This window comes from Girardinichthys multiradiatus, chromosome 15 (assembly GCF_021462225.1).
Source record: "Girardinichthys multiradiatus isolate DD_20200921_A chromosome 15, DD_fGirMul_XY1, whole genome shotgun sequence".
NCBI classification, from domain to species: Eukaryota; Metazoa; Chordata; class Actinopteri; order Cyprinodontiformes; family Goodeidae; genus Girardinichthys; species Girardinichthys multiradiatus.
The window spans coordinates 4535591-4562665 of NC_061808.1; the positions used below are offsets into that span (position 1 = coordinate 4535591).

Genomic DNA, 27075 nt, shown 5'->3' on the forward strand with positions numbered 1-27075 from the left:
ACCTAAAAGTGTAGACATTCCCATATATGGTATAAGCTTGTCATGTCCAGGGAGTGATCCACTCCAGACCGCATTCCTTAACCTTCCACAAACACTTTTTCACACTAAAAAAGCATCATAGGAATTAGAAATCATCTTAACTATAGTAGAACTTCAGACATAAACATGATTTCAACTAAACAATGATAACTTATATACATTTTTCCAACATAATCATTATTTCATTTATTCATTCATTCATTTATTCAAAGTGGAACAGGAGGAATTAAGCATTACTCTTAGAACAGAATAACAGAAGCTTTTAAATGTTTACTTATTTAACACAGATATGTCATGATTTGATAAAAAGAAAGTAAAGAGGACATATTAAAGTATCACCACTAGAGGGCAGCTAAATAAACTTGATACTATCAGAAACTTTCTGAGCCAAACATGTTCTGAAAAGCCTCTTTATTGACATTTTGTTTATCTTCACTTTTTAAAATCTGGTTGAATTTTAGAATAAACTTTGTTGCTGTTGGTGTGTCTGTGATGGTACAGACTGCAGTGATAACTTCACTTCTTTAAACATACTTTAAAAGCCACCATGTTACACAGCTTTGGTAACAGAAGGAGGTTGCAGGTTTGGCTGCAGTTATTTTCATGCAACATTGTAATTAAATTATTTTAATTAGTTTCAATATTTAGATAATTACAGGTTTAACAAAGTAGTTCACAACAAGATAAAATCACTTAAACCTCCAAAATAATATTTTAATTAAAAACTGATTCAAAAAGATTATTATATGGCTCTACCACTGGCATATTATAGAAGTAGCTAAAAACTAAACTACTGAGTCCACAGATCTCCAGCTCAGAATAAGACAGGTCCACAGTCTGAGGGTCTCTGTGTGTTAAAAACACTGTTCAGCTCCCCTTCAGTTTTCAGCCTTGCATCTGTACAGTCAGCCCAGATCACATGACCTGAAGCATGGAGTGGCTTGTCCATGCAGAGCTCTAGAAGTCATAACCAAGATCTTTAAACTGGACTCTGAAGGTAATGAGAAGCCAGTGCAGCGGACAGAGTAACAGTTTAGTAACAAGCTTTGCTGAAAGGTTCTGAATAATTGACTGTAAAAAATCCAAATATTCAGTGAAAATCCATTCAGATAAATCTAGAAAAAGCTCAGATCTGAATATGTGCAGAACAGAAGACAAAACTTCAGATAAAGTTTGTTCAGGTGTGCAGCTCAGTGCTTTAGACCATAAACTGACTAACAGCACCTGAGTTTGGTTCTACTTTGATGGCTGAAAGTTCTGTTTTACAGAATGATGATGCATTTATAGTACCAAAGTGTACATTACCTTTAAATATGTCCAGTTCTGTTTTAATGCACCACTCACTAAATATTCATGTTGTACGCCTTTAGTTCAGTATGTGCAGCAAATGCTGTATCATAACTCTAACTGCAAATTTCTGCTGAAAGATTCTTATCACCTAAATTCAACAGAAAAAATGCAACATGAGCTAGAAATAAATGCTGGCTGATGGTGTCGCTGAAACTCAAACCCAACGGTCCACTTCCTGTAAACAGGTTTTTAAAAGCCGGGGCTGTGATGAGACGTCTAGTTTCCATATTTGGTTATTGTGGTTCAGTAATGTAGCTGTAGAGACCGCTGGGATCGATATCCGCCTCTGTCTTTATTTTAGCCCTAAAAGAAGAGGAAGTCACAGTTTCTTCATCCTGTTTTACCTGCAGCACACAAACCACAAACTGTTTCAGTTCCAATTTGAAATGTTTGAAAGAGTTTCCACTTGTAGGTATGTGGTCGTTTTTCAAACCGTATGTAAATTGTAAGACACAGTTTAGTTTGGCCCATATTCACCTGATTTTAATCGTTTAAATATTGCTCCTCTACAAAAATCATACTATGTTACATTTAACAATGTGAAGTAAAAAGATGAATTGATTCAATCTTCTGCCGGCAGCTTAGATGAAAATACTATCATTTACTGGTGCCACAAAATCCAATATCAATTAAATGCAGTCAGATTTAGTTTATTATTCAAATTGGTTAAAACGTTTTTCTAACTAACTAACTAAGAAAACCCAGTAGATTGCATCGAGTCACTGACTTGCAGGATTCACTTCTTCTGGATGGTCATGTAGCAACAGTGAACAGTAGCTTGCATTGACTTTGCAGCAATCCCTCATAATGAGCATGCATGACAGTGGAGCGAAAAACAACCTTTTAAAAGGAACAAACTTCCAGCAGAACCAGAACCAGGCTCAGGGTGAGCGGCCATCTGCCACGACTGACTGGGGGTTTGAGAGAACAGAGCAGAGACAGAAGAAGAACACAGAAGCACTGATCCAGGAGTACTTTCTATGGAAAGGAAAGTAAAACATTAATGGTTGTAGCTCCTCCAGAGGCTTCATCTAGGAGAGAAAGACAGCTAAGCAGATGAACTCTGAGCCAGTTTTCAAGTCTAGAGGATGAAAGAGAGAACATAGAGTTAATCACAGTAGAAGCTCAGCCAGTAGCTATGTCTAGGAGAGACGGGGTTAAACACTGAAAGAAAGGCCAAGTGGATCATCTGTAGAAGGTCAGCATTAATTTGTTGGCAGCAGCAGCTTGGCCGATGGCTCCCTTAAGGAAGGTGCCAAAGCTAAACTCAGAGCCAGGCCAGGTGTAGCTTCTAAAAGAGAAGAATTGTTGCGATTGAGAACTGTTGCTGCAGCATTTTGAATCAGCTGAAGGCTTTTAACTGCATTTTGTGGACATCCTGATAGTAAAGAATTACAATAGTCCAGCCTTGAAGTAACAAATGCATGGACTAGTTTTTCACTGCTGTACAGAATATTTCTAATTTCAGCAATATTCCAGAAGTGAAAGAAGGAAATCCTAGAAACTGTTTTAATATGGCCGTTATATTTAAATGTCAAAAATAACACCAAAGATTTTTACTTTGTCACCAGAGGTCAATTTAATGATGTACACATTATTTGATTGACTAAGCAATTTCTTTTTTAAAGACTCTGGTCCAAAGATGACAACTTCTGTCTTGTCTGAAATTAGAAGCAGACAATTTAAAGTCCAAGTTTTTATATCTTCAAGACATGCTTGTAGTCTATCTAACTGGTTGGGCTCATCAGGATTTATGGATAAATAAAGTTGAGTATCATTAGCGTAACACTGGATATGTATCCCATGGTGCCTTTTAATTTTACCAACTGGAAACATATACGTATATAGTGAAGATAACTGACCCAAGCACTGAACCCTGTGGTACTCCACAAGTACCAAACTGGAGTTTGAAGATGATTTATCATTTACATGAACAAACTGGAATCTGTCAGACAAATAAGATTTAAACCAGCCTAGCGCTGTTCCCCTGATCCCTACAACATATTCCAGCCTTTCTAAGAGAATTTTATGATCGACTGGATCAAATGCAGCACTGAGATCTAACAGAACCAGTACAGTCCATTATCTGAGGCCATAAGAATATCATTAGTGACTTTCAGCAGAGCTGTTTCAGTGCTATGATGAGCTCTGAAGTCTGACTGAAACTCTTCAAACAGGTTATTGCTGTGTAAATGTTCACACATTTGATTAGCAACTATTTTCTCAAGAATTGTAGATTAATTAATGTAATTTATTAAGTCATCTGGATCAAGCGAAGGTTTCTTAAGTAAAGGTTTAATTACAGCTACCTTAAAAGCCTGTGGTACATAACCATTTACTAAAGATAGATTAATCATATCTAAAATGGGGCTGGTAATCAGAGGGAACACTTCCTTAAATAATTTGGTTGGGATTGGGTCTAACATACAAGTTGAAGGTTTAGATGAAGCTAATATTTCTGATAACTCAGGAAGCTTCACAGGATCAAAACAGTCCAAACACAAATCAGGTTCTGCAGTTATTTCCAATGTTGTCTCACTTGCTGAGGATGAAGTAATCATCTTTGGGAGTATGTCAAAGATTTTATTTTTAATAGAATTAATTTTATTTAAGAAGAATCCCATAAAGTCATGACTGCTGAGAGCTACGGGAATGGATGGCTCAACAGAGCTATGACTCTGTGTAAGTTTAGCAACTGTACTAAAGAGAAACCTAGGATTATTCTTGTTCTCTTCTATTAATGATGAGAAATAATCTGTTCTGGCTTGGTGAAGTGTCTTTTTATACAACAGAAAGCTATTTTTCCAGATTAAGTAGGAATCCTCTAGGTGTGTAGAGCGCCATTTTCTCTCCAATTTCCTAACATTGTGCTTTAAAGTACGGAGCTATGAATTAAACCAAGGTGCCGACCTCTTATGAATAAAAAACTGTTTTTAAGGAGGCTACATTGTGTAACGCACCACGCAATGATGAAGTAACACTATGAAGAAGAGGATCCATTTGTGAAGGGGTGAAATAAAATTACACCCTCCACTGTGCCAATTGAGTCTAAGACATTAAAGGCTATATTCACTTTCAGTGTCAACATGAATGTTAACGTCCCCCACTATGATGACCTTATTTGCATTTAACCCTAAATCAGAGAAGAAGTCTGAGAACTGATCTAAAAATTGAGAATTAGGGTCTGGTGGACAGTACAAAACAACATACAGAAGTGGTTTTAGTGCGTTGAAATTTGGAGAAGGAAAACTAAGGATTAAATATTAAAAACAGCTGTAAATATTAAATGGTCTGGGACTAATCAATAAATCGGACTGAAAAATGGATTTTACTCCTCCTCCTTGTGCAGTATTTCGAGGTATGTGAAAAGTTAATTAGAAGGACGTGACTCATTTAAAATAAAAAACAGAATAAAAAACAAAACAATAATATTAAAATCAGACTTATTTAACAAACTATCAGGCAACCATCTGCTCCATATGGTATGCCTGAAACACTACGACAGGATACATAAAAAAGAAATACAACTTAAGTTTCTATTGAAAGATCCAGTACCTGTTGTGGTTCTGAAGGAAATCCAGTACCTGTTGTGGTTCTGTGATCTTCTTTAACTCTGGTTTTCCTTAGTTTGATTAAAAGAAAACAGCAGCAAGAACATCCAGCAGCAGCCAAACTCTGATTGCTGCTCCAAGGATGATAGTTTTATCAACAGGAACTGCTGCTAAACACTTAAAGTTTAGAAAACATGCAATTTACCAAAAGATTTATGCATAATAAAATTTAAACAGATATTGTTTGACTCAAAACATAAATAATATAGAGGTAATCACACGATTTTATTTGAATTTTATAGAAACAAGATGAGGTCTTACCTTCAAACACAGATGGGTAGTGAGCTTCTATCTTCACTGTGCTTTCCTCAACAAACCTGCAGGTGTACCTTCTGTTGTTGCTGCTCTGAAGCTTCACAGTGAGATAAGAATCAGAACCAGTCTGTCCTCCAAACCCGTATCCAACACCTTCACCAGTCAACTTAGTTCCTGTCTCATCCAGGAAGCTGTTCTCTGGACAGGGACCCAACCCCACTGTATCTGGCCAGAGAACATTGTAATGTAACATCTCCATCCTCTGTTGGATCAGCATCTGGTAGAAATGGGGAGATGAAGAAAAATGAAAACTGTTTGAAAGATAAAGAAGTAACTTTCTCAAAGACTTAAACAAGAAAACTTTACCTCAGGCTGTGAAGAATTCTGATGAGCCTACTTCCTGATGTCAGGTAAAGTTGGGTCATCAAAGCTTGTTGGTCAGAAGGAAAGAGTCTAGCTGTGTTAAATCATTCAAGTTTAAATATTTACTGGTTGGTGTGGTGCTGGTGGTGTAGGGGTTAAGCACGCGACCCAAACACAGAGGCTTAAGTCCTCGACGTGGTCGTTCCAGAATCAAGTCCTGGCCCTAGGGACATTTGCTGCATGTCTTCCCTCTCTCTCTACCCCCCATTTCCTGTCTGCCCACTGGAAAAATACTGGGTGAAAAAAAGGCAATACATGCTGCAAAACACAAAATAATTAAACATTAAAAACACCCAGAAGCACACGGCCATCATAGGTTCTTCCTGAACCAGGTCCAAAGAGATCCTCCAGCATTCTGAGAAGTGGTGATGTTGATGATCAGAGAGCAGTCAGTGTCCACATTTAACCCGGCAGCTCGAGGTGAACGCTCAACAACTTTTCCCTCCTTTAATTCCAACAATCAATTTTGGGTTTCTTTGAGAACACAGTCAGATTTACTATGCAGGTAATTATATTCTTTACTACTATATACAGCGGCACACATTATGACCTCAAATGTAATCTCAATTTACCAGAAATATATAAAGTCTTTGCAGAGTCAAATGATTTATTTAAAGTTCATGCAAAATTGTCACTAAATTAAGTATTTTATTAAGTATTAATATACATATTACAGGTTTTTACTATGTAGTTCAAAACAAGATAAAGCCACTAAAAGAAACCTCCAAAACAATGTTTAATAAAAACCCAGTTAGAAAGGATGAGTTTTAGCTGCTTATAAAAAGAAACTACTGAGTCCACAGATTTCAGGCTCAGATGGAGACAGGTCCACATTCTGGGGGTCTCTGTCTGGTACAAAATCTCTTCAGCTCCCCTTCAGCTTCCAGTCTTGCATCTGTACAGTCAGCCCAGATCACATGACCTGAAGCATGGAGTGGCTTGTCCATGCAGAGCTCTAGAAGTCATAACCAAGATCTTCAAACTGGACTCTGAAGGTAATGAGAAGCCAGTCCAGCTGACAGAGTAACAGTTTAGTAACAAGGTTGCTGAAAGGTTCGAAACAATTTGCTATAAAAACTTATGATATTCAGTAAATTTCCTTTCAGGAAAATCCTGTAAAAACTCAGATCTGAACATTTAAGATAAAAGGTCAGGTGCACCGTGGTCAGGTGTGCAGCTCAGTGTCTTGAACCATAAACTGACTAACAGCACCTGAGTTTGGTTCTACTTTGATGGCAGAAAGTTGTATTTTACAAGATGATGAATTTATTCAGACTCTAACCTTGAAAACTGGCTCAGAGTTTATCTGTTCTTTCTTTCTATGTGAAACGAGTAAAGGAGCTACATCCATTAACATTTACTTTTCCTTCCCATAGAAAGTACTCCTGGATCAGTGCTTCTGTGTTCTTTTTGTGTTTCTGCTCTGTTCTCTCAAACCCCCAGTCAGTCGTGGCAGATGGCCGCTCACACTGAGACTGGTTCTGGTTCTGCTGGAGGTTTCTTCCTGTTAAAAGGGAGTTTTTCCTCTCCACTGTCGCTACATGCATGCTCAGTATGAGGGATTGCTACAAGGTCAACGCCAGTGACTGTCCACTGTCTCTACATGCTCATCCAGGAGGAGTGAATGCTGCAAGTCACTGACTGGATGCAATCTGCTTGGTTCCCTTAGGTAGAAAAACCTTTTATCCAATTTGAATATAAAGCTAACTCCGACTGCACTGTTCAATTGTTAGGATTAATTGGAATGTATGAACCTGACTGTTGTGAAGTGCCTTGAGACAACATGTGTTGTGAATTGGCGCTATATAAATAAAACTGAATTGAATTTAATCATTGTTAGTTATAATTCCTCTCAGATTTCCACTTTCTACAAATACTTGTTTACTTCAGTTTCTTTTCTGTTTGAATCTATTTTTATTTGATTCCACCTTGTTCCACACTTAATTTCTCCCGCCACTAAAACATTATTTCCTATGTCACTTCCTGATCTCTCACATCGTTCTGCCGTCTCCTGACCAATCATATCCAGTTGTTCCAACTCTCACTGCTGTCTGGAGGACCATTCACACCTGTTTCTGCTCAGCTAAACAACCTGGAGCCTCATTCTCTGTTAATAGAGGAGAAAGGATTAAGCTAAAACAATACAAATAATTAAATATATTAGCAGAACCAGTAATAGTAAAATACAAGCTAACACTTGATAACATGTAACACCTTTGGGACCAATCAATTAAAACCTGCAGGTTCACAAACAATTATAAAAAAGTATTTAAAAAACATTAATATCACTTTTTAAACAGCAGAGGTCACTGTGACCTTCAAGGCCACATGATGCTTTATTGACTGATTCCTCCACTGGTAACGTAAAACTGAAAAGTAAAACCTAAACCTAAATTATTTGTCTCTGAGAACAAATGTAGGATCTTTGGTACAAATTTCAAGAGAACCAACAGAAAAAGAAGGAATCTAGTTGAGGACATGATAATACCTCAGATATAATGTTTCAAATAATTATCTCCAGTTTACCTTTTGGTGTTTTGTAGAAATGTTACACAAACCCCATCTAGTGGTCATCATTAATATTGCATTCCAGGCACTTCACCTGTTTTGTGTCCAACAGGAAACGACAGAAATCCATTTTTTTCTACAGCTGATCTACTAAAACTCTCTTGGTTCAAACAAAAGGATAACAAGCAGTTTAATGCTCATCTTTTCACAGCCTCTTTCAGTCTCACATTGATGTGACTTCAGTTGCACACTGACATGACAAATAAAGGACATGAAAACATTTCCAGTTACCTGTAGGTGCCACATACATCGATTCAAACAGTCATATGCAAGTATGAACATCATAGGAATGTCCAGCCATCGTATTATTCAGGAAGCAGACAGGTTCTGTGTCTCAGAGGTGAACCTTGTGAAGATGGAGGCTGAAGCTGGTCACAGAGTGTCATTAAAGACAGTCTAACATTCAGAGAGGAAGAGCCTTTACTTCTAAAGCAACAGAAAAAGCCAAGTTACAGGTTTCAAATTCACAGAAAAACAAAGAGTCTTTTGTGACCTTTGACTTTGGTGACCTTTGGCTTTCGTGACCTTAGGCTTTGGTGACCTGTCTTGTTGAAATAAAGAGGAACCTAACAACATAATTTCAGCTGTAATTTACAGTGGTGGCACCATCATGTTGTGTTGGTGTCTTGCTGCAGGAGGGACTGTTGTACCTCCCAAAATAGATGACATCACAAGGAAAGGGCATTTTGTGGAAATATTCAGACAACATTTCAAGACAGCAGCCAGGAGACACAAATGGATGCTGCTTAAATGGCTACAAAGTGGCTAACGGAGAACGAAGTCAATGTTTTGGGGAGTCCATCACAAAGATCTCCGTTCTATAGAAAACTTGTAGGTGGAGCTAAAAAGGTCCATGTAAGCAAGGCGGCCTCCACACCTGACCCAGTTACACCAGTTCTGTCAGGAGGAATGAGCCAAAGTTCTATCAAAATTATGGACACATATAACATGATCTCATCATCCTGGCATAAATAAAACAATAATAATATCTTTTTATACAGTAAATGTAAATATCTGGTTTCCACTTCTTTTACCCAACAGTAAAGATAAATAAAATAAACCCAGATGTTTAAACACACTTATTATGAAGACACTAAAACCATAATTTCTCATTTCAATTCTCCACAGATAACATCCTGAAAGAGCTGAATTCTTTGTTTAAAAGCAAAAATTCAACTTTTAAAGCAACACTAAATCAAAGCAGAGAGGACTCCCAGCTATTACTAAGGTATGCTTTGGGAACATTAAGGTTTGTCTTTCAGCTACAGTGAAGATGGAGAAAGAAAGGTGGACCGAACCAAAGCTTGGAGCCAGCATTTTTCAACAGCGATAAGATAGGTAGCTCATTCTACACTGAACCTAATTACTCACCTGAAACAACAGCAAGCTGAATGTCAACAGTTGGTACAAAAAATAGGATAAAATCCAAATCCAGCTGCTTGCAGCATTTAAGCAGCTTCAGATGCTGTTGGAGTCTTTATAGCAGAAGACCTGGACCACACACACCGTACTGCCTGCAGAGGAGTTTCCCACCAGCTGAACGTCTAGGTGTTTTATAGTGCAGAGTCCTTGTAGGACCAATATGCAGATGGACACTTGGGAGCAGCATGGTGAGCTGAAGAGCTTATTTAATAATAACTTACATTGGTAAGCCAGAACAGGGACACAGACATAGAGCCAGGTAGCAACAGGGAAGCAAACAGTGTAGATAGAGGTCAGTGCAGCAATCAGGGATGTAAACAGGAGGAACCAGTGAGGAACAATAAAGTTTGTCTTAACTTTACAAACGCAACACAGAACACATCCTTAGCTGAGTTATAGTCTGCTACCATTTACTGTAGCTGAGTTTCTCAAAACCCAAAACAAACGTCATTAAAAAAACGTTATTTAACGAAATATTCGCAGAATACGCGTTCGGTGTGAACGCACCATAAGAGGTAGTGTTTGGGCAGAGAAAATTAGTTTAGGGTTAAATAACGTTTTTTTAATGACGTTTGTTTTGTTCCAACAAACAGACCTCTTCTACGCAGATCACCACTGGAGCTGGAAGGAGAGACAGTGCACTAATATTTCTTGCTGGCAAGTAGACATAACTCTTCAAACTGGATCCAAGAGTGTCAGACGTTACGCAATCATATGCAACAAAGTTAAGTAATGATTTGCTGTTCGAGTATCTGGCATTCATTCATATAAAGGGTGTAATAAGACAAGCGCAACCTGGCTTTTCTTCTGAGGCCTCCAGAAGCAGGCCTAATCGAAATGGATTTCCCCCACGGCCTGGAAAAGAAGGCCGGGACCGTATTGCATGTCTTACTGCGTGCATGTCCAGGTAGCGAGCTCCACCCCGCCGCAGGAGCCGAACATGCCTTTGTCGTAAGGTTCGGCCGGGCCAGCTAAAAGCCCTTCCCCACAGCTACGGAAGTTAGCTGCAAGTTAACCCTTTGTTTACCCAAATGTGGATGTTTTCCTCAACTCCCAGGACAACTTCTCCTCAGCACGGTTCACATAATGGTGCGTTCACACCGAACGCAGATTTTGCGATAGGAGCGGTTGGTTTACATGTTATCTCTATGTAGAGGCGCGTTCAGGAGCGAAGTGGCGCAAGCCGGTGTGAAGGAGACGAAGGACGCGGTGCGGAAGGCGCGCCAAGCGAAGCGGGAGCGATGGACGAGTTGAAAAATCGGAACTTTTTCCTAAATTTGCATCACATCAACCAATCAGGGACTGGATGTGGCTGTGACGTAGGGTGAAGGACCACAGCGGAGAAGAAGCGGTTGTCAGTGAAGATGGAGGACCAGATCATAGTGGCGGTGTGCAGCAAGCCAGAGTTGTATGACTCAACTAATTACTTTTACAGAGACAAGTACAGAAAGGACCTGGCCTGGTTATGTTTAGGCACAAATATCTTATATTTAGGAGATGTGGACATTAAAAATCAGCTGTTTTTTTATTGAGCTGAGATTTATTTAAATATTTCGCATCATTTGTGTGCTGTTGCTCACTTCACATTCTGCGTGAACTCCGCGTTACCAACTGGCAACAAGCGGCAACGCTTCGCCGCGTCATCAAATAGGAGGAGCTTCTATCTGCTGCTTGCTGGTTTCAACTGAAAATGGCGGACATGGATTTCACGGACCTAATTACGGTGTTTTACCTGTGGAGAGCCGAAAAACGCCGCTGACGTCTCTGGGTTCACCAGGTTCTTCAGGGATGGGAACAGTTCGGAGAGTACCACCACCTACTCCAGGAGCTGCATCTGGATGACGGTCGATTTCAGCGGTACTTCCGTCTATCCAGGACCCAGTTTGAAGATCTGCTGTCCCGCGTTGGGAGACGAATCGGCCTCTGGGACACCAACTACCGGCGCTGTATCCCCGCTGCTGAACGCCTGTCCATCTGTCTTCATTGAGTAAATAAATCTCAGTTCAATAAAAAAACAGCCAATTTTTAATGTCCACATCTCGTAAATATAAGATATTTGTGCCTAAACATAACCAGGCCAGGTCCTTTCTGTACTTGTCTCTGTAAAAGTAATTAGTTGAGTCATACAACTCTGGCTTGCTGCACACCGCCACTATGATCTGGTCCTCCATCTTCACTGACAACCGCTTCTTCTCCGCTGTGGTCCTTCACCCTACGTCACAGCCACATCCAGTCCCTGATTGGTTGATGTGATGCAAATTTAGGAAAAAGTTCAGATTTTTCAACTCGTCCATCGCTCCCGCTTCGCTTGGCGCGCCTTCCGCACCGCGTCCTTTGTCTCCTTCACACCGGCTTGCGCCGCTTCGCTCCTGAACGCGCCTCTACATAGAGATAACATGTAAACCAACCGCTCCTATCGCAAAATCCGCGTTCGGTGTGAACGCACCATTATGTGAACCGTGCTGAGGAGAAGTTGTCCTGGGAGTTGAGGAAAACATCCACATTTGGGTAAACAAAGGGTTAACTTGCAGCTAACTTCCGTAGCTGTGGGGAAGGGCTTTTAGCTGGCCCGGCCGAACCTTACGACAAAGGCATGTTCGGCTCCTGCGGCGGGGTGGAGCTCGCTACCTGGACATGCACGCAGTAAGACATGCAATACGGTCCCGGCCTTCTTTTCCAGGCCGTGGGGGAAATCCATTTCGATTAGGCCTGCTTCTGGAGGCCTCAGAAGAAAAGCCAGGTTGCGCTTGTCTTATTACACCCTTTATATGAATGAATGCCAGATACTCGAACAGCAAATCATTACTTAACTTTGTTGCATATGATTGCGTAACGTCTGACACTCTTGGATCCAGTTTGAAGAGTTATGTCTACTTGCCAGCAAGAAATATTAGTGCACTGTCTCTCCTTCCAGCTCCAGTGGTGATCTGCGTAGAAGAGGTCTGTTTGTTGGAACACGGGGTTTTTATTCAATCAGTGACGTCACGGGAAGTTCGCTCTCCTTCTGTTCCTGGCTGTGCTGGAAGTAGGTTACTGTGATCTACTTTGAAAATTACGAAAAAGGTCAAACTGGCCTTTAAATGTTGCAATCCATGACTGGACCCAACAACAGGGAGACAGGCTGATCAGAAGTAATCTGGAACAGGTGTGGATCAGGGCTGCAGGGAGACTGAGGGAGTGTGACCAACTAGTATAATGAGCAGAGGGAAAACAGGGACATGAGGAATTGAAAAGAAGGTAAACAAAGTACTAGACTAAATAACAAAACCAAGGGAAAACAGATCTAAAGGGAAATGTAACTAGACACCAGAATCAGAAAGTAACAAAAACTAAACAAGAGATGCACTAGACCTGAATGAACAGAAAACACCTGGCTGAGAAAAGTAACCAAAAACACAAGACTGACACAGACTGAGAAGGAAATAAAACACAAACTCAAAAACCTAACACTGGCAGATCATGGCACTAGGATGAACTCTAATACAACTCACTCTGGATTGTATATACACTATATGGCCAAAAGTATTGGGTCATGGCTCCAAATCAATGGATTCTGGTGTTCCAAACACTTCAACGGCTGCAGGTGGATAAAGTTTGGTGTGGAGAAACTTAACCTTTCTGAACAGAGTCCTGACCTCAACCTTCTTGAACACCTTTAGGGTGAATTCGAGCAGATGCTGCAATTCTGGCTTTCTCATTTAATTATAAACGCTCCCAAACCTTTTTGAAGATGTTTACAGAATAGTTAAAGTAGCTTCTGCTGGAAACAGGGACCTTAACTGGACCTTATTAAGGATAGGCTGTCATCTAAGTTCATGTACATGTAAAAGTAGACAGACAAATACATTTGGCAATGTAGTGTATATCAAAACACCCCAAAGTAATTAAAATCATCAAATGTCAGCAAACTCTTTTCTGCAAAAATTCCAGAACAAAACTGTCTTTTTCCAAGTGGTTTTATTGTTGTATATTTAATCTATCCATCCATTGTCTATAACTGCTTACCCTTTATATCACGTTCTGAGGTTGTTTTGGACCAAAATGCAAACAGTCGTTTGGATTCAGCATATTGAAAACAGATCTTCTTTTATTAAGGCTCGGAAATCTGCACTTACAAGGTCGTAGGAGATTCAGAGAAAATAATTCACAAGAAGCATAATCCAAAGAGCTCAGGGAGAGACGTGACAAACATGGTATACAGGAAATGAGGAACCAGCGAAGAATAATTAGAGGAACCGGGTATATAAGCAGGGAGAGAAGGAGAGTGGACCAATGAGGGAGAAGCTAGGTTAATCAGAAGAGAAGTGGAAGCAGGTGTGGGAACTGGCTGTGGAGACTGAAGGAATGAATGGTTACTATGGCGACAAGAACTAGGAAACACAGGGACACGAGGGAACTAATCTATAAGAAAACCAAAGGGAGACTTGAATTAAAGGATAACATTATCTGATAAGGAAGAGCAGGGAAGCGAAGACCTAGAATTACTATAAACTAAAACATGAACAATAAGTGGAACTAAGTCTAGTGAGGAAACAAATAACTATAAACTATAACCTGTTGGAAGGAACTTAAACACTAGAGACTAATACGGAGAACTATACTAGAAATAAGGCTGGGGAGAATTACTAATATAAAAGGGAAATGGACACTGAGTAAATAATAACTGAAGGGGATCTAAGGACAAGAGGAGGAACTACTAGCAAAGAGGAAAGACAGAACAAAGTAAACAGAAGGAATCAATAAACACAACTATTAAACCAATAGAAACATTAAACATAAGCTAAACAGAAATAGTAACTCTAGAGAGAACTAAATCTAAGAACATGTAAACAAGCACAAGAATCTAAGCAAATATAAACTAAACCAAGTAAACTACTAATCAAAGGAACAGAGAAAATATTTAAAGGCAAAGTGAACAAAAACAAAGAACAAAATGGTAGATCCTGACACTTTATTAATTGACAAAACCAAATCAAATTTCCAGTCAGTATTACCACACTTTTCACTTTTTGAAATGCTAGAGTGATGAAATCAGATTATTCTCAGAAAGCTTTTACATTCTTTGTTTAAAAAAATGTGAAAAATTCCCCATTTTAATTCAACCTCGAAAAAACAGCAGACATTAAAAAAATGTTGCTCAGATGAAAAAGCTGAAGAAGCACATTTTCCTGTAATCTTTCTCAGTAGCTGTTTTCTCTATGACTTTATCTGTCTCTGACACTGTTGTGGTGAAACCTTTCTCTCTCTCTTGATGTGATTGTTTCTGTACAGCTCTCTATCAGGTGGATGTCACTTTTGTGAGTGACAAAAAACATTTATTTCTCTTTCTGTTGTTCGTGTTTGGGAACAATTGTCCTGATGATGGCACAGTGGAGGCTCAGCTTCTTGTATCAGAACATTTGACTAGACAATAATTTGGTCATGGTTGATTCAGTGATGATGATGCCCAGGTCATCTGGCTCCAACATCATCACCACTCCACCACCATGCTTGGCAGTTGTTGTGAGGTGTTTGTGCTGATTGCTGTGTTTGGTTCCTGATAAAGAACAAGAACCATGAAACTGCAAACAACAACAAAACAAAAAAATATATTTCAGCTTTATCAGGATTTTATCAGGATCAGTTAACCAGATATTTAAATTAGCTTCTACCTTTTGAAGCATCCGTTCCCTTTACTGATGCTTTTGTTCACATGGTTCAAGTATGAAAAACCCAACTTATTACCCTTGCATTTTTATTCATTTATACTGTAGATGATACACTTGGTTCTGTCTCTAGGTGTCATGTCTCTCTTCTATACAAATTAATTGGCTAAGCTATTGTTGCAACATGCTGTATGTGCTTTCTTTCATCCTATAGACCTGAAAGCTCAGAGCTTATCTCTTTAGCTGTTTCTCTCTTAGATGAAGCCACTAAAGCAGCTATAGTCTACTGCCATTAGGTTTCTTCTTGTTAAAGGGGAGTTTTCCTTTCCTACATGCAGGCGCAAACTTTTTAGCGTGTTGGCCTTCATAAATATGCAAAACATATAATAATGATCCCAATGCACAACTTTATGGGAGAAAATGCAAGTTTAATCCTGCAAAAACCCACAAAGTGATTTATTAAGCCTGAAACGGATTGCAGGTGCTGTTTTTGCGTCTAGATTTAGCACGTTTGAAATGCTCTGTGCAAGCTATTTAGCGCCACCTATTTAGGATCTATGAAGATCAGGCCCTATATGTAATCAATAGTTCACTGCAGCAACATGCTTATCCAGCAGGAGTGATTGCTGCAACTCAGTGACTCGATGCAATCTGCTGTGTTTCCTTAGATAGAAAAATCAGTCAGTCATTTTCTACCACTTATTCCATAGTGGGTCGCGGGGAGCTGGTGCCTATCTCCAGCAGTCTATGGGCAAGAGGCAGGGTACACCCTGGACAGGTCACCAGTCCATCGCTGGGCAACACACAAACAACCAAGCACACACTCATTCATACACCTAAGGACAATTTAGAGTGACCAATTAACCTAACAGGCATGTCTTTGGACTGTGGGAGGAAGCCAGAGTACCCGGTGAGAACCCACGCATGCACAAGGAGAACATGCAAACTCCATGCAGAAAGACACCCTGGTCGGGAATCGAACCCAGGACCTTCTTGCTGCAAGGCAACAGTGCTACCAACTGTGCCATCGTGCAGCGGTTTTATCCACAGTTGGATAAAACATTCAAATGTTTTATCCAATTTGAATAATCTTGATCGAATTATTTAATAACTAGGATCATATTAGAATGTATGTAATTGAGTTTAAATCTGTAGGATTGGCTTTAATTGACCTTTTTTGTTTTTTGACTTTTTGAGATATTTATGATCAGTTGAGTTCAAAACACTGAAACTTTATTATTGTGCAGACAATCAGATGTAACACAAACTTCTTTTTTACAGAGGTTAAAAACACAAATTTGTTAAAGAACAAGGGACAAAGCTACTGGCATTAAGCAAAAATAAAGATACACTCCAACATGCATCCTCTTTGACATCCACCAGGGGGAGCTCTGCTACTTCTACAACCTTAGTCTACCATCCCTGCCCTAGTCTCTGTAGTACCATTATCTCAGACTGGATACTGTTGACCCCTGTAAGGTTTCCTAGCAATAATTTAGTCCCATGTAACTATGACAACTGAATGTCATTTTAAAGCACAGGAAAAAAAGTTATCTAAAATCTACCTTGAACAAAAGATCTCATGGGTCAAAAATTTGGGATTTTAAGGAGTCATGGATACTGTTGAAAAATTAACATCAGAGGTGGATTTTTTTGTGAGTGAAAGGATTATTTTTCTACAAATATACATTATTTCAGAGAATCAAGGCAATTGTTCATCATTGTCAAGGTTATATAATTTATCATAATAAGATGCAAAATATGAAATGTTAATAAAGTAACATGATGAGCAAGCAGATAAAAGCAAATCAGTGATAAATGAATTAAACGTATAATGAGTAACCTCTAATAAATGAAAAAAACTATGCAGTGAAACAGCAAAAGTAGCAAACAGATAATGAATTACATTAAGATTTGTATGGATCAAATAATTCTAAATAAATCCGCAAATAAACGTGGAAGCAAAAACTGACCCTTATAACCCTGAAAGGAGTGAGACAAATAGCACTTCTTAAGATGGATATAAATAGAGAATGAATTTTTAAATATGTTTAAAAGACATAAATGAAAAACAAAAAAGAAGGAGGCTTGTCAACCTGTTCACAATGTGAAGGGCATGGTGACAAAATATCTCACCAAAGGATCTGCAGAAAATATGTCTTGAGTGAAAAACAAAACCATCAGGGATCTCAAGTCTTTCAGGGACATGTCCAAGTCAAGTACCAAGTCTTATGGCCCAGACCTGAGTCCAGTTTCTAAAAACTACTAAATATTTTCTCATCAAATGCGTCTAGTCGCTCTATAACAGATGGATGTAAATTAGGAATTCACATCCTTTTCCTTAGGACTAGTTTAACACATTAACAAATAACCATTATCTTTTAACATTAAATTCAACATGCAAAAAACCATTATGAGCTGCTTTGAATTGTTTTGAAAAAAACAAAACCATTTACCCCATTACTGATATAAACCTTTAAATAATCTTGTATATATATCTTTTTTTCCACCTGCACAGTCCTTTTTTATAACTTTTTAAACTTTTTAATATTTATTTTCTTTAATTTGCACTACTTGCCTGCACTGTTTTGTTCTGTTTTTGGAAATTTCATTGCACCCATGTGGAGCAATGACAAATAAAGAATTCTGATTCTGATATTAATATGCTTTTATGTTAAAAGAAAAACAGTAAAATGATTCTTTCAACTGTTAATCCTGAATAAATGAAACAATGCACTTTTTATTTTATTCTTTTGACTCACTTAACATCTGTTAATCCCTGTATTCCCTCAGTATTAAGTGCAGCTTATAGGGTTTGGAGGGTCTCCTAATGTGAGATAAAGATTATTACTGTGACTCGAGTCTCAGACTAGAAACCAAAGTCAAGTCTCAAGTCTTCAGAGCACAAGTCTTAGTCTAGTTTTGGCAACAAAAGTCTGGATCTGAATCAAACTCACCATCTCTGAAGATTTTTAAAACATTATTACTGATGTAAGTAATGTGTTCAGATGAAATTACAATCAATGTGAGACATCAAGCATAGCAACAGTTGCTGATGATGGTCATAGGTTGAATACAACATAAGGATGAGGTACTGATCCATTCAGGCATGACTGAGGTCCAACATAGAAGTCCTCAGTTAACCCTGCAGATTTCTTTGTCCGACAGCACCCTCTTCTGGACTCAAAGAGAAAACACACACCTGCCAACGTAAAAGATTAAATTAGAGTTAGTAGAAAGTAATTTAATTAAATATGGGAAAATGTAAAATCGAACTTATTTCTTGTTTGACATATTTTACAGTATTCACAAAAGTAAAAACCATAACTGTTATCAACAGTAAAAACTGTCTCACTGTTTTGGTTTATTGACGGTAGCATAGAGGTTGCTGTGATGATCAGAGGCTGCAGCAGCAGAGGAAGAAGCTTTCACAGTGCTGTAGGTCACTGTTCCATCTTCATCATCTTTATCCTGGACCTGAGAGTTAATAGGCAAAGCAGGAAGTGAATAAATGATGATAAAAATGAAATGAGAAGCTGCTATTAATCAACACAGCAAAGTGATTTATACACAGTGATAACAGCTGAGTGGAAACAACAGATCATCTCAGTCTGAACAGTGAATATTTATCTTCTCAAGTGAAACAAATGTAAAACAAAAGGTATTTTCTTCATTCAGATGCATCTTTGGATTTGACTACTTAAGCTACTCAAACATCTTACATTGATGTTGCTGTTGGTCTTCTTGATGTAGCTGATGGAGGCGTAGGCAACACCACCTTCAGGATCATCCTTTGCAGTTTGCACAACACAACAGGTGTTAGGTAACATTAGAAATGCTTATTCTACAGAAAATAAGAGGTGCTGAATGTGTTTATCTCACCATGTTCTGATTGGATCCTCCTAGAGACTGAATCCCTGCAGGGATCAAGTTCTGTTCCTGGATAAAGTGAAACCACTGTACTTCAGATTAAATTTAAAACTCTGTTCCTGTAATCTGCAGATTAAATCTGCTACACTTTAGCTTTTAATTAATATAACATTTATATAATTGTATTTGAGGCTGTTTGAAGGTTTTCCACCATGATGGAGATAGAGATGATTCTGGCATGATTCAGTTAATTATATGTTGTTCAGCTTCCTGCTGTTTTCACCCAATCCTCTGTTATACTCTCTGCTATATGTATATCAGAAGCAGTTTAAGGTTTTAACTGACAGATTAGTTTGTGGTTATTTTAAAAACAAAAGGCACCAACTGATGACATAACTCTCTTTCAAACAAAACCCAAACTCTTAATTTTCAAAAAGTAATATTGTTTTGTATGAAAGTTTGATTTCTTTTAGACTCACAGTGTTTTTATTCTTCCATGTTTTGTTTCCTGAAAAAGAAAAGAAATGCAGTTTGTTTGCTAAGAATAAAGATTTACTTAGTTAGAAAGTTGCATCTTTGAAATGATCTCACCTTTAGTTTTTCTCCATCCGATTGCTACAGCAACAACCGTTACAAGCAGAACAGAACCAACAGCTGCTGCAATGGTTTTCCAGACGTCTGCAGAAACACAAAAACATTCAACTTTTTTCTTTCTAAGATAAACGTTTGAAGAAGTGAAAAGACTAACTGACCTTCAGTCAGACAATCAAGAACTGCTTTAAAACTGAGGAGGATTTACACAGATCACCTAAGTCACAGGTGTGAAACTCCACTCCTCGCGGGCCGATGCCCCGAAACATTTAGATAACTCTCTGCTTCATCACATAATTAGTTCATTAGCGGGACTCTGAAGAACCTGACTGCATGATGAGGAGGTAACTTAGCCGTTTGATTGAAACAACTCACCAGTTTTGTTTCTAAGTATATTTAGACTCCTGAGTAGATTTTGCAAATACCACAAATATACTGACAGAGATATAAACATGTATTAGAGATAAAACCACATAAAGAAAAGAGTAAATTTAAAAAACATTGAAATTAAACATTAAGATCATCACTACCTTTAGAGTTTGAAAAACCACTTCCTGTTGTGGGTTTGATTGATGTTCTTTTTCCAGGTTCTGCTGTTGGCATCTTTGATGTAGGTTTTGCTGTAGTGGTCGTTGTTGTTGTTGCTTTAGTTGTTGTTGTTGTTGAAGTTTGCATCACTTTAGTTGGTTGTGTCGTACCTAAAAATAAAAAAAATAACAATTATAAATCTATATATGAACCACACTGTCATGTTTGCTGGATTGTTGGCAGGACCAAAGTTCAGGCAGGAACTTAGGAGCAGAATTATGAGAAAAGTGATTTAATAAATAAAACAGCAAACAGCAGGGACAGAAAACCAGGTGATGAAACAGGTCGAAGGGCAAAAGTTGAATAAACAGAAGATCCCAGCAATGAAAAAGGAAAACCAGAGAGCTTAAATACACGGAGAGGAGTGAGGAAGAGGCACGGCAAGCAGGAGAGAATAATCAGGTAAGAAATGAGTAACAACTGAGACCAATGAAGGGAGAGAGAGCTGAGGGAGGAGAGAAAATGAACAGGAGCAGACAGAGAGGAATACAGGGAAGAAAGTTAATAGAATATTAATACAAAATAAATACAAGAATAAACTAAAAACCTATTAAACAACAAATGAACACAAATGGCAGCAACTAGAGAAACTAAACAGGGAAGAAACAGAGATAAATAAAGAAACCCAAAACTCAAACACCTAACACCAGAGGATCATGACAAACAACCCAAACATTTCCAGGTTAGAATTGTTTTCTGAACTACAGTCGCAGTTAAAGCCTGAAGAAGACTGTTATGTTTCCATGAACCATTTCTACAGAAGCAAACTGTCATCTTTAAACTATAATTTTACAGAAGCAGCTTTTTATCAACAGAAGAAGAAGTTATTGTAAACATCTCATCATATTCTCACCTGGTTTATCTCTCAGAGGTGAAATCCTGAAGGTAAACTCCTTCATGTCTCCTCTGTTAGGTTTAACTTGACACCTGAACACCTCAGATCTCTTAGATGTTAAAACATGAGGAGAAGTTGGGAAGCTCACACTGACTGAACAGACAGACTGAAGTGGATTTATTTTGATATTTTCAGCATCTTTGTTATCATACAGCCACTTCACTGTGTGTGAACATCCTCCATATGTCAACACAGAGCAGTTCAGGATGGTTTCATCACTGTTCTTCTGTTCAGAAACTGATGAAGATGGAGATATTGTGACAGTAACACAACAAAGTTAAAACTGACTTCATCATTTTAGTCGTAGTTATTATATTTTATCAGTTTTTGTTGTAACAAAATATTTTGAATTGAAAACAAATTGATATAAATACTTACTGTTAACAACAGACAGATAGACATTGGAGTCTGATCCTTGTTGTCTTCCTGATGCATCAAACTGTCTGCAGGTGTAACGACCAACATCCTCCACTGAGACCTTCTTTATAACCAGAGAACAGTTTGCTGTAACATTCAGTCTGTCTGATTTAGTTCTGGCATCTTGATGAAACTTCCCATCTTCAAACAGTGTTTCTGCTGTATGTCTTTGACCAATGAATAACCAGGTAGTTTTCTCACAGGTTTTCATCATGTTTCTAAAACATTCAGCAGGCAGAGTGACTTCATCTCCATCTCTGACAACAAAATCAGACCTTTGTTGAGCTGCTGCTGCTGAGGAGATGACAAAAAGTAAATCAGGAATATTCAGTTTCTGTGTCCAATAATTTACAAACAGAAATTATCTTTCATCTTGAAAAAGATTTAAACAATCTAAAATTGGTCTAAACAGTTTACTTTTTGTTAAATACATATTAACGAATTGTTTTATAAAATCAGTTTAAAAATAAATGGCTATAACTATATCTTACCTGTAAAGGTTCGCATCAGTAAGAAAAACATTGTAATCCAGCTGAATTCAGCCATCGAGCGTCTCTTGTTCTCAGTCCTCCTGCTGTGTGACTGACTCTGGTAGAGAAATGGAGCATCTACTTCCTCTGACTCGCATGACGTCGCCTAACTTCCTTAAACTGACTGATGGTTAGGTTTTTTTTAACCTAATCTAGTTTAGACATGGTGGAAATGCAGTCAGTCCTGTCAGAGGTCACAGCAACCTGAACTGATTATACAGAATGGTCCAAAGGTTCAAGGATTACAGAAATATAACTTTTAAAATGAACGTCTTCTCTGTTTAAACAGCAAAACGTTCAGAGTGAACAGCAACAGACTGTAAACATTAAGGTTTCTGACAGTGAGGTGTTAAAGAGAGGAAGAAGACAAATGTGTGAAGTGTCTAATTATTCTTTTCTTATCCTTATTGAACATGTTGCACTGTGCTGAATTACTTGTTTTAAGATAATCTGTATGTATTTACTTATTTCTGACCATTGTGTTTACTTTATTTACTGCCTTCAGTCTGCATGTTTAATCTGTTAATAGATCTTTCCAAGTTCTTAAAAGATAGTTTCCATTTTTCCGATTTGGTGTCTAAGAAGTTTAATACCCGTAAACAGTTAAACATAAGTTTGTGTCTGCAAATGTGTTATTTCCTGCTGCAGCTTTAAAATAAACTAAGTTGATGAGCGTCTAAATGGCAGCCATCAATGTGCTAACCACGTTATTTCTCTCGTCATTGTGGGTTAAAACCTCCAGAGCTCTGCTGCTGCTGTTCAACACTTTCTCATCAAACACTTCCTCATCATTTCACAGAAAAACACTTCAGATGTTTAACTGGGAACAAGCAGGTTTTTTAAGAGTAAAATACAACCTCACAAATTTCAGATGCTGGTCTTCTTCCTCTTTTGAAGACTTCTTGCATGTCATCCTCTGTTATGTCATTTAATGGGGCTGAACAAAATGTCCTCCTGGTGTTACCATTGATTTTAGTCAAAGCATCTTGTTGCTCTTAATATGGATCTTGATAATAATGCATTAAAAGTAATAAGCGATAATCAAGTCCTAAATGCTTAATTAAATCAACTAGATGATTTGACCAAATAGAGCAATAAGCTGACCATCAGTCAGTGTGAGGAAGTGGTGAGTCTCAGGAAGTAGAAGCTGCATCTGTGTTCAGGAGGCAGTCAGACAGTTCTCAGTGTGACAGCAACAGACGCACAATGGCTCAACTCAGATGGATTCAAGGGTTTTTATTAATGATCCTGCAGCTCACAGGTAGGAAGACAGAAAACATCTGTATAGAGTTATAACTGATAGATCTGCTGCATTCACTGAGTTTGTGTTCAGGTTTAATATTTCAGGTCCTGTTTTATCTTCTAACAGTCTCTGCAAATAAAACATCTGTTTTAATGAGAGCTGGAGATAAAGTCACATTGAGATGTTCTTAAGTGATCGATGGTCAACAGAAGTGTAACGGTACTACATGGATGTTCGCTGGTTCAGGAAGCAGAGCAGCAGTAGAACTGGTTAAACTGGGTCAGATTGGTCAGAATGACAACCATCTGCTCATCATTAACCCTTAAACTCTTTAGAGCTCCTGTTCACATTCTCACAGAACATTTCCCTTTTAGTTCTCAGAAATAAACCCTTCAGTGGTACCATGAGGAACTAATGGGTCTGAGATCAGTTTAACCTCTTAACTACATCATGGAGGTGAGAAGAGGAACTGGACATTCACACCTTTGTCTTCTTCCTCTCTTTAACACCTCATTGTCAGAAACCTTAATGTTTACAGTCTGTTGCTGTTCACTCTGAACGTTTTGCTGTTTAAACAGAGAAGACATTCATTTTAAAAGTTATATTTCTGTAATCCTTGAACCTTTGGACCATTCTGTATAATCAGTTCAGGTTGCTGTGACCTCTGACAGGACTGACTGCATTTCCACCATGTCTAAACTAGATTAGGTTAAAAAAAACCCTAACCATCAGTCAGTTTAAGGAAGTTAGGCGACGTCATGCGAGTCAGAGGAAGTAGATGCTCCATTTCTCTACCAGAGTCAGTCACACAGCAGGAGGACTGAGAACAAGAGACGCTCGATGGCTGAATTCAGCTGGATTACAATGTTTTTCTTACTGATGCGAACCTTTACAGGTAAGATATAGTTATACCCATTTATTTTTAAGCTGGTTTTAAAAAACAATTCGTTAATATGTATTTAACGAAAAGTAAACTTTTTAGACTAATTTTAGATTGTTTAAATCTTTTTCAAGATGAAAGATAATTTCTGTATGTAAATTATTGGACACAGAAACTGAATATTCCTGATTTACTTTTTGTCATCTCCTCAGCAGCAGCAGCTCAACAAAGGTCTGATGTTGTTGTCAGAGATGGAGATGAAGTCACTCTGCCTGCTGAATGTTTTAGAAACATGATGAAAACCTGTGAGAAAACTACCTGGTTATTCACTGGTCAAAGACATACAGCAGAAACACTGTTTGAAGATGGAAAGTTTCAACAAGATGCCAGAACTAAACCAGACAGACTGAATGTTACAGCAAACTGTTCTCTGGTTATAAAGAAGGTCTCAGTGGAGGATGTTGGTCGTTACATCTGCAGACAGTTTGATGCATCAGAAAAACAACAAGGATCAGACTCCGATGTCTATCTGTCTGTTATTAACAGTAAGTATTTATATCAATTTGTTTTCAATTCTAAATATTTTGTTACATCAGAAACTGATAAAATATAATAACTACGACTAAAGTGATGAAATCAGTTTTAACTTTGTTGTGTTACTGTCACAATATCTCCATCTTCATCAGTTTCTGAACAGAAGAACAGTGATGAAACCATCCTGATCTGCTCTGTGTTGACATATGGAGGATGTTCACACACAGTGAAGTGGCTGTATGATAACAAAGATGCTGAAAATATCAAAATAAATCCACTTCAGTCTGTCTGTTCAGCCAGTGTGAGCTTCCCAACTTCTCCTCATGTTTTAACATCTAAGAGATCTGAGGTGTTCAGGTGTCAAGTTAAACCTAACAGAGGAGATATGAAGGAGTTTACCTTCAGGATTTCACCTCTGAGAGATAAACCAGGTGAGAATATGATGAGATGTTTACAATAACTTGTTCTTCTGTTGATAAAAAGCTGCTTCTGTAAAATTATAGTTTAAAGATGACAGTTTGCTTCTGTAGAAATGGTTCATGGAAACATAACAGTCTTCTTCAGACTTTAACTGCGACTGTAGTTCAGAAAACAATTCTAACCTGGAAATGTTTGGGTTGTTTGTCATGATCCTCTGGTGTTAGGTGTTTGAGTTTTGGGTTTCTTTATTTATCTCTGTTTCTTCCCTGTTTAGTTTCTTTAGTTGCTGCCATTTGTGTTCATTTGTTGTTTAATAGGTTTTTAGTTTATACTTGTATTTATTTTGTATTAATATTCTATTAACTTTCTTCCCTGTATTCCTCTCTGTCTGCTCCTGTTCATTTTCTCTCCTCCCTCAGCTCTCTCTCCCTTCATTGGTCTCAGTTGTTACTCATTTCTTACCTGATTATTCTCTCCTGCTTGCCGTGCCTCTTCCTCACTCCTCCCCGTGTATTTAAGCTCTCTGGTTTTCCTTTTTCATTGCTGGGATCTTCTGTTTATTCTGCTTTTGCCCTTCGACCTGTTTCATCACCTGGTTTTCTGTCCCTGCTGTTTGCTGTTTTATTTATTAAATCACTTTTCTCATAATTCTGATCCTAAGTTCCTGCCTGAACTTTGGTCCTGCCAACAATCCAGCTAACATGACAGTGTGGTTCATATATAGATTTATAATTGTTATTTTTTTTTTTTTTTAGGTACGACACAACCAACTAAAGTGATGCAAACTTCAACAACAACAACTAAAGCAACAACAACAACGACCACTACAGCAAAACCTACATCAAAGATGCCAACAGCAGAACCTGGAAAAAGAACATCAATCAAACCCACAACAGGAAGTGGTTTTTCAAACTCTAAAGGTAGTGATGATCTTAATGTTTAATTTCAATGTTTTTTAAATTTACTCTTTTCTTTATGTGGTTTTATCTCTAATACATTTTTATATCTCTGTCAGTATATTTGTGGTATTTGCAAAATCTACTCAGGAGTCTGAATATACTTAGAAACAAAACTGGTGAGTTGTTTCAATCAAACGGCTAAGTTACCTCCTCATCATGCAGTCAGGTTCTTCAGAGTCCCGCTAATGAACTAATTATGTGATGAAGCAGAGAGTTATCTAAATGTTTCGGGCCATCGGCCCGCGAGGAGTGGAGTTTCACACCTGTGACTTAGGTGATCTGTGTAAATCCTCCTCAGTTTTAAAGCAGTTCTTGATTGTCTGACTGAAGGTCAGTTAGTCTCTTCACTTCTTCAAACGTTTATCTTAGAAAGAAAAAAGTTGAATGTTTTTGTGTTTCTGCAGACGTCTGGAAAACCATTGCAGCAGCTGAAGTGTAGCAGATTTAATCTGCAGATTACAGGAACAGAGTTTTAAACTTAATCTGAAGTACAGTGGTTTCACTTTATCCAGGAACAGAACTTGATCCCTGCAGGGATTCAGTCTCTAGGAGGATCCAATCAGAACATGGTGAGATAAACACCTTTAGCACCTCTTATTTTCTGTAGAATAAGCATTTCTAATGTTACCTAACACCTGTTGTGTTGTGCAAACTGCAAAGGATGATCCTGAAGGTGATGTTGCCTACGCCTCCATCAGCTACATCAAGAAGACCAACAGCAACATCAATGTAAGATGTTTGAGTAGCTTAAGTGGTCAAATCCAAAGATGCATCTGAATGAAGAAAATACCTTTTTTTTTACATTTGTTTCACTTGAGAAGATAAATATTCACTG

The 27075-nt window shown here is 38.2% G+C and overlaps 2 protein-coding genes across 4 annotated transcripts; one reads left to right on the plus strand and one right to left on the minus strand.

Moving 5' to 3' along the window:
* Positions 1-18081: 18081 nt before the first annotated feature.
* On the minus strand, positions 18082-22566 carry LOC124881707. Of its 3 annotated transcripts, none has more exons than XM_047387445.1 (10): positions 22166-22566; positions 21636-21965; positions 21216-21494; positions 20305-20472; positions 19775-19861; positions 19663-19691; positions 19196-19270; positions 19036-19104; positions 18669-18790; positions 18082-18515 (listed from the first exon to the last, which is right to left on the minus strand). In XM_047387445.1, exons 1-10 carry the CDS (start codon positions 22218-22220, stop codon positions 18497-18499), a joined length of 1233 nt encoding a protein of 410 aa, XP_047243401.1. In that variant the 5' UTR covers positions 22221-22566; the 3' UTR covers positions 18082-18496. The 3 variants fall into 3 exon arrangements, with proteins under 3 accessions (XP_047243401.1, XP_047243402.1, XP_047243400.1); XM_047387446.1 differs by having other exon boundaries at positions 19196-19252; positions 21636-21968; XM_047387444.1 differs by having other exon boundaries at positions 21636-21968.
* Positions 22567-22587: 21 nt separating this feature from the next.
* Positions 22588-26679, plus strand: LOC124882459. The gene is made up of 5 exons (XM_047388869.1): positions 22588-24342; positions 24540-24872; positions 25014-25292; positions 26037-26201; positions 26645-26679. The coding sequence occupies exons 1-5, from the start codon at positions 24288-24290 to the stop codon at positions 26677-26679; spliced, it is 867 nt and encodes a 288-aa protein (XP_047244825.1). The 5' UTR covers positions 22588-24287.
* The last annotated feature ends 396 nt before the right edge of the window (positions 26680-27075 follow it).

Coding starts and splice junctions, on each gene's coding strand:
- LOC124881707 (XM_047387444.1), bottom strand. CDS start 22,220: ATGGCTGAATTCAGCTGGATTACAATGTTTTTCTTACTGATGCGAACC. Junction 20,473..21,215: donor ACCTCTGAGAGATAAACCAG/GTGAGAATATGA, acceptor TTTTATTTTTAG/GTACGACACAACCAACTAAA. Junction 19,692..19,774: donor CGGATGGAGAAAAACTAAAG/GTGAGATCATTT, acceptor TTTCTTTTTCAG/GAAACAAAACATGGAAGAAT.
- LOC124882459 (XM_047388869.1), top strand. CDS start 24,288: ATGGCTGAATTCAGCTGGATTACAATGTTTTTCTTACTGATGCGAACC. Junction 24,873..25,013: donor CTATCTGTCTGTTATTAACA/GTAAGTATTTAT, acceptor CATCTTCATCAG/TTTCTGAACAGAAGAACAGT. Junction 26,202..26,644: donor TGGTTTTTCAAACTCTAAAG/GTAGTGATGATC, acceptor GTGTTTCTGCAG/ACGTCTGGAAAACCATTGCA.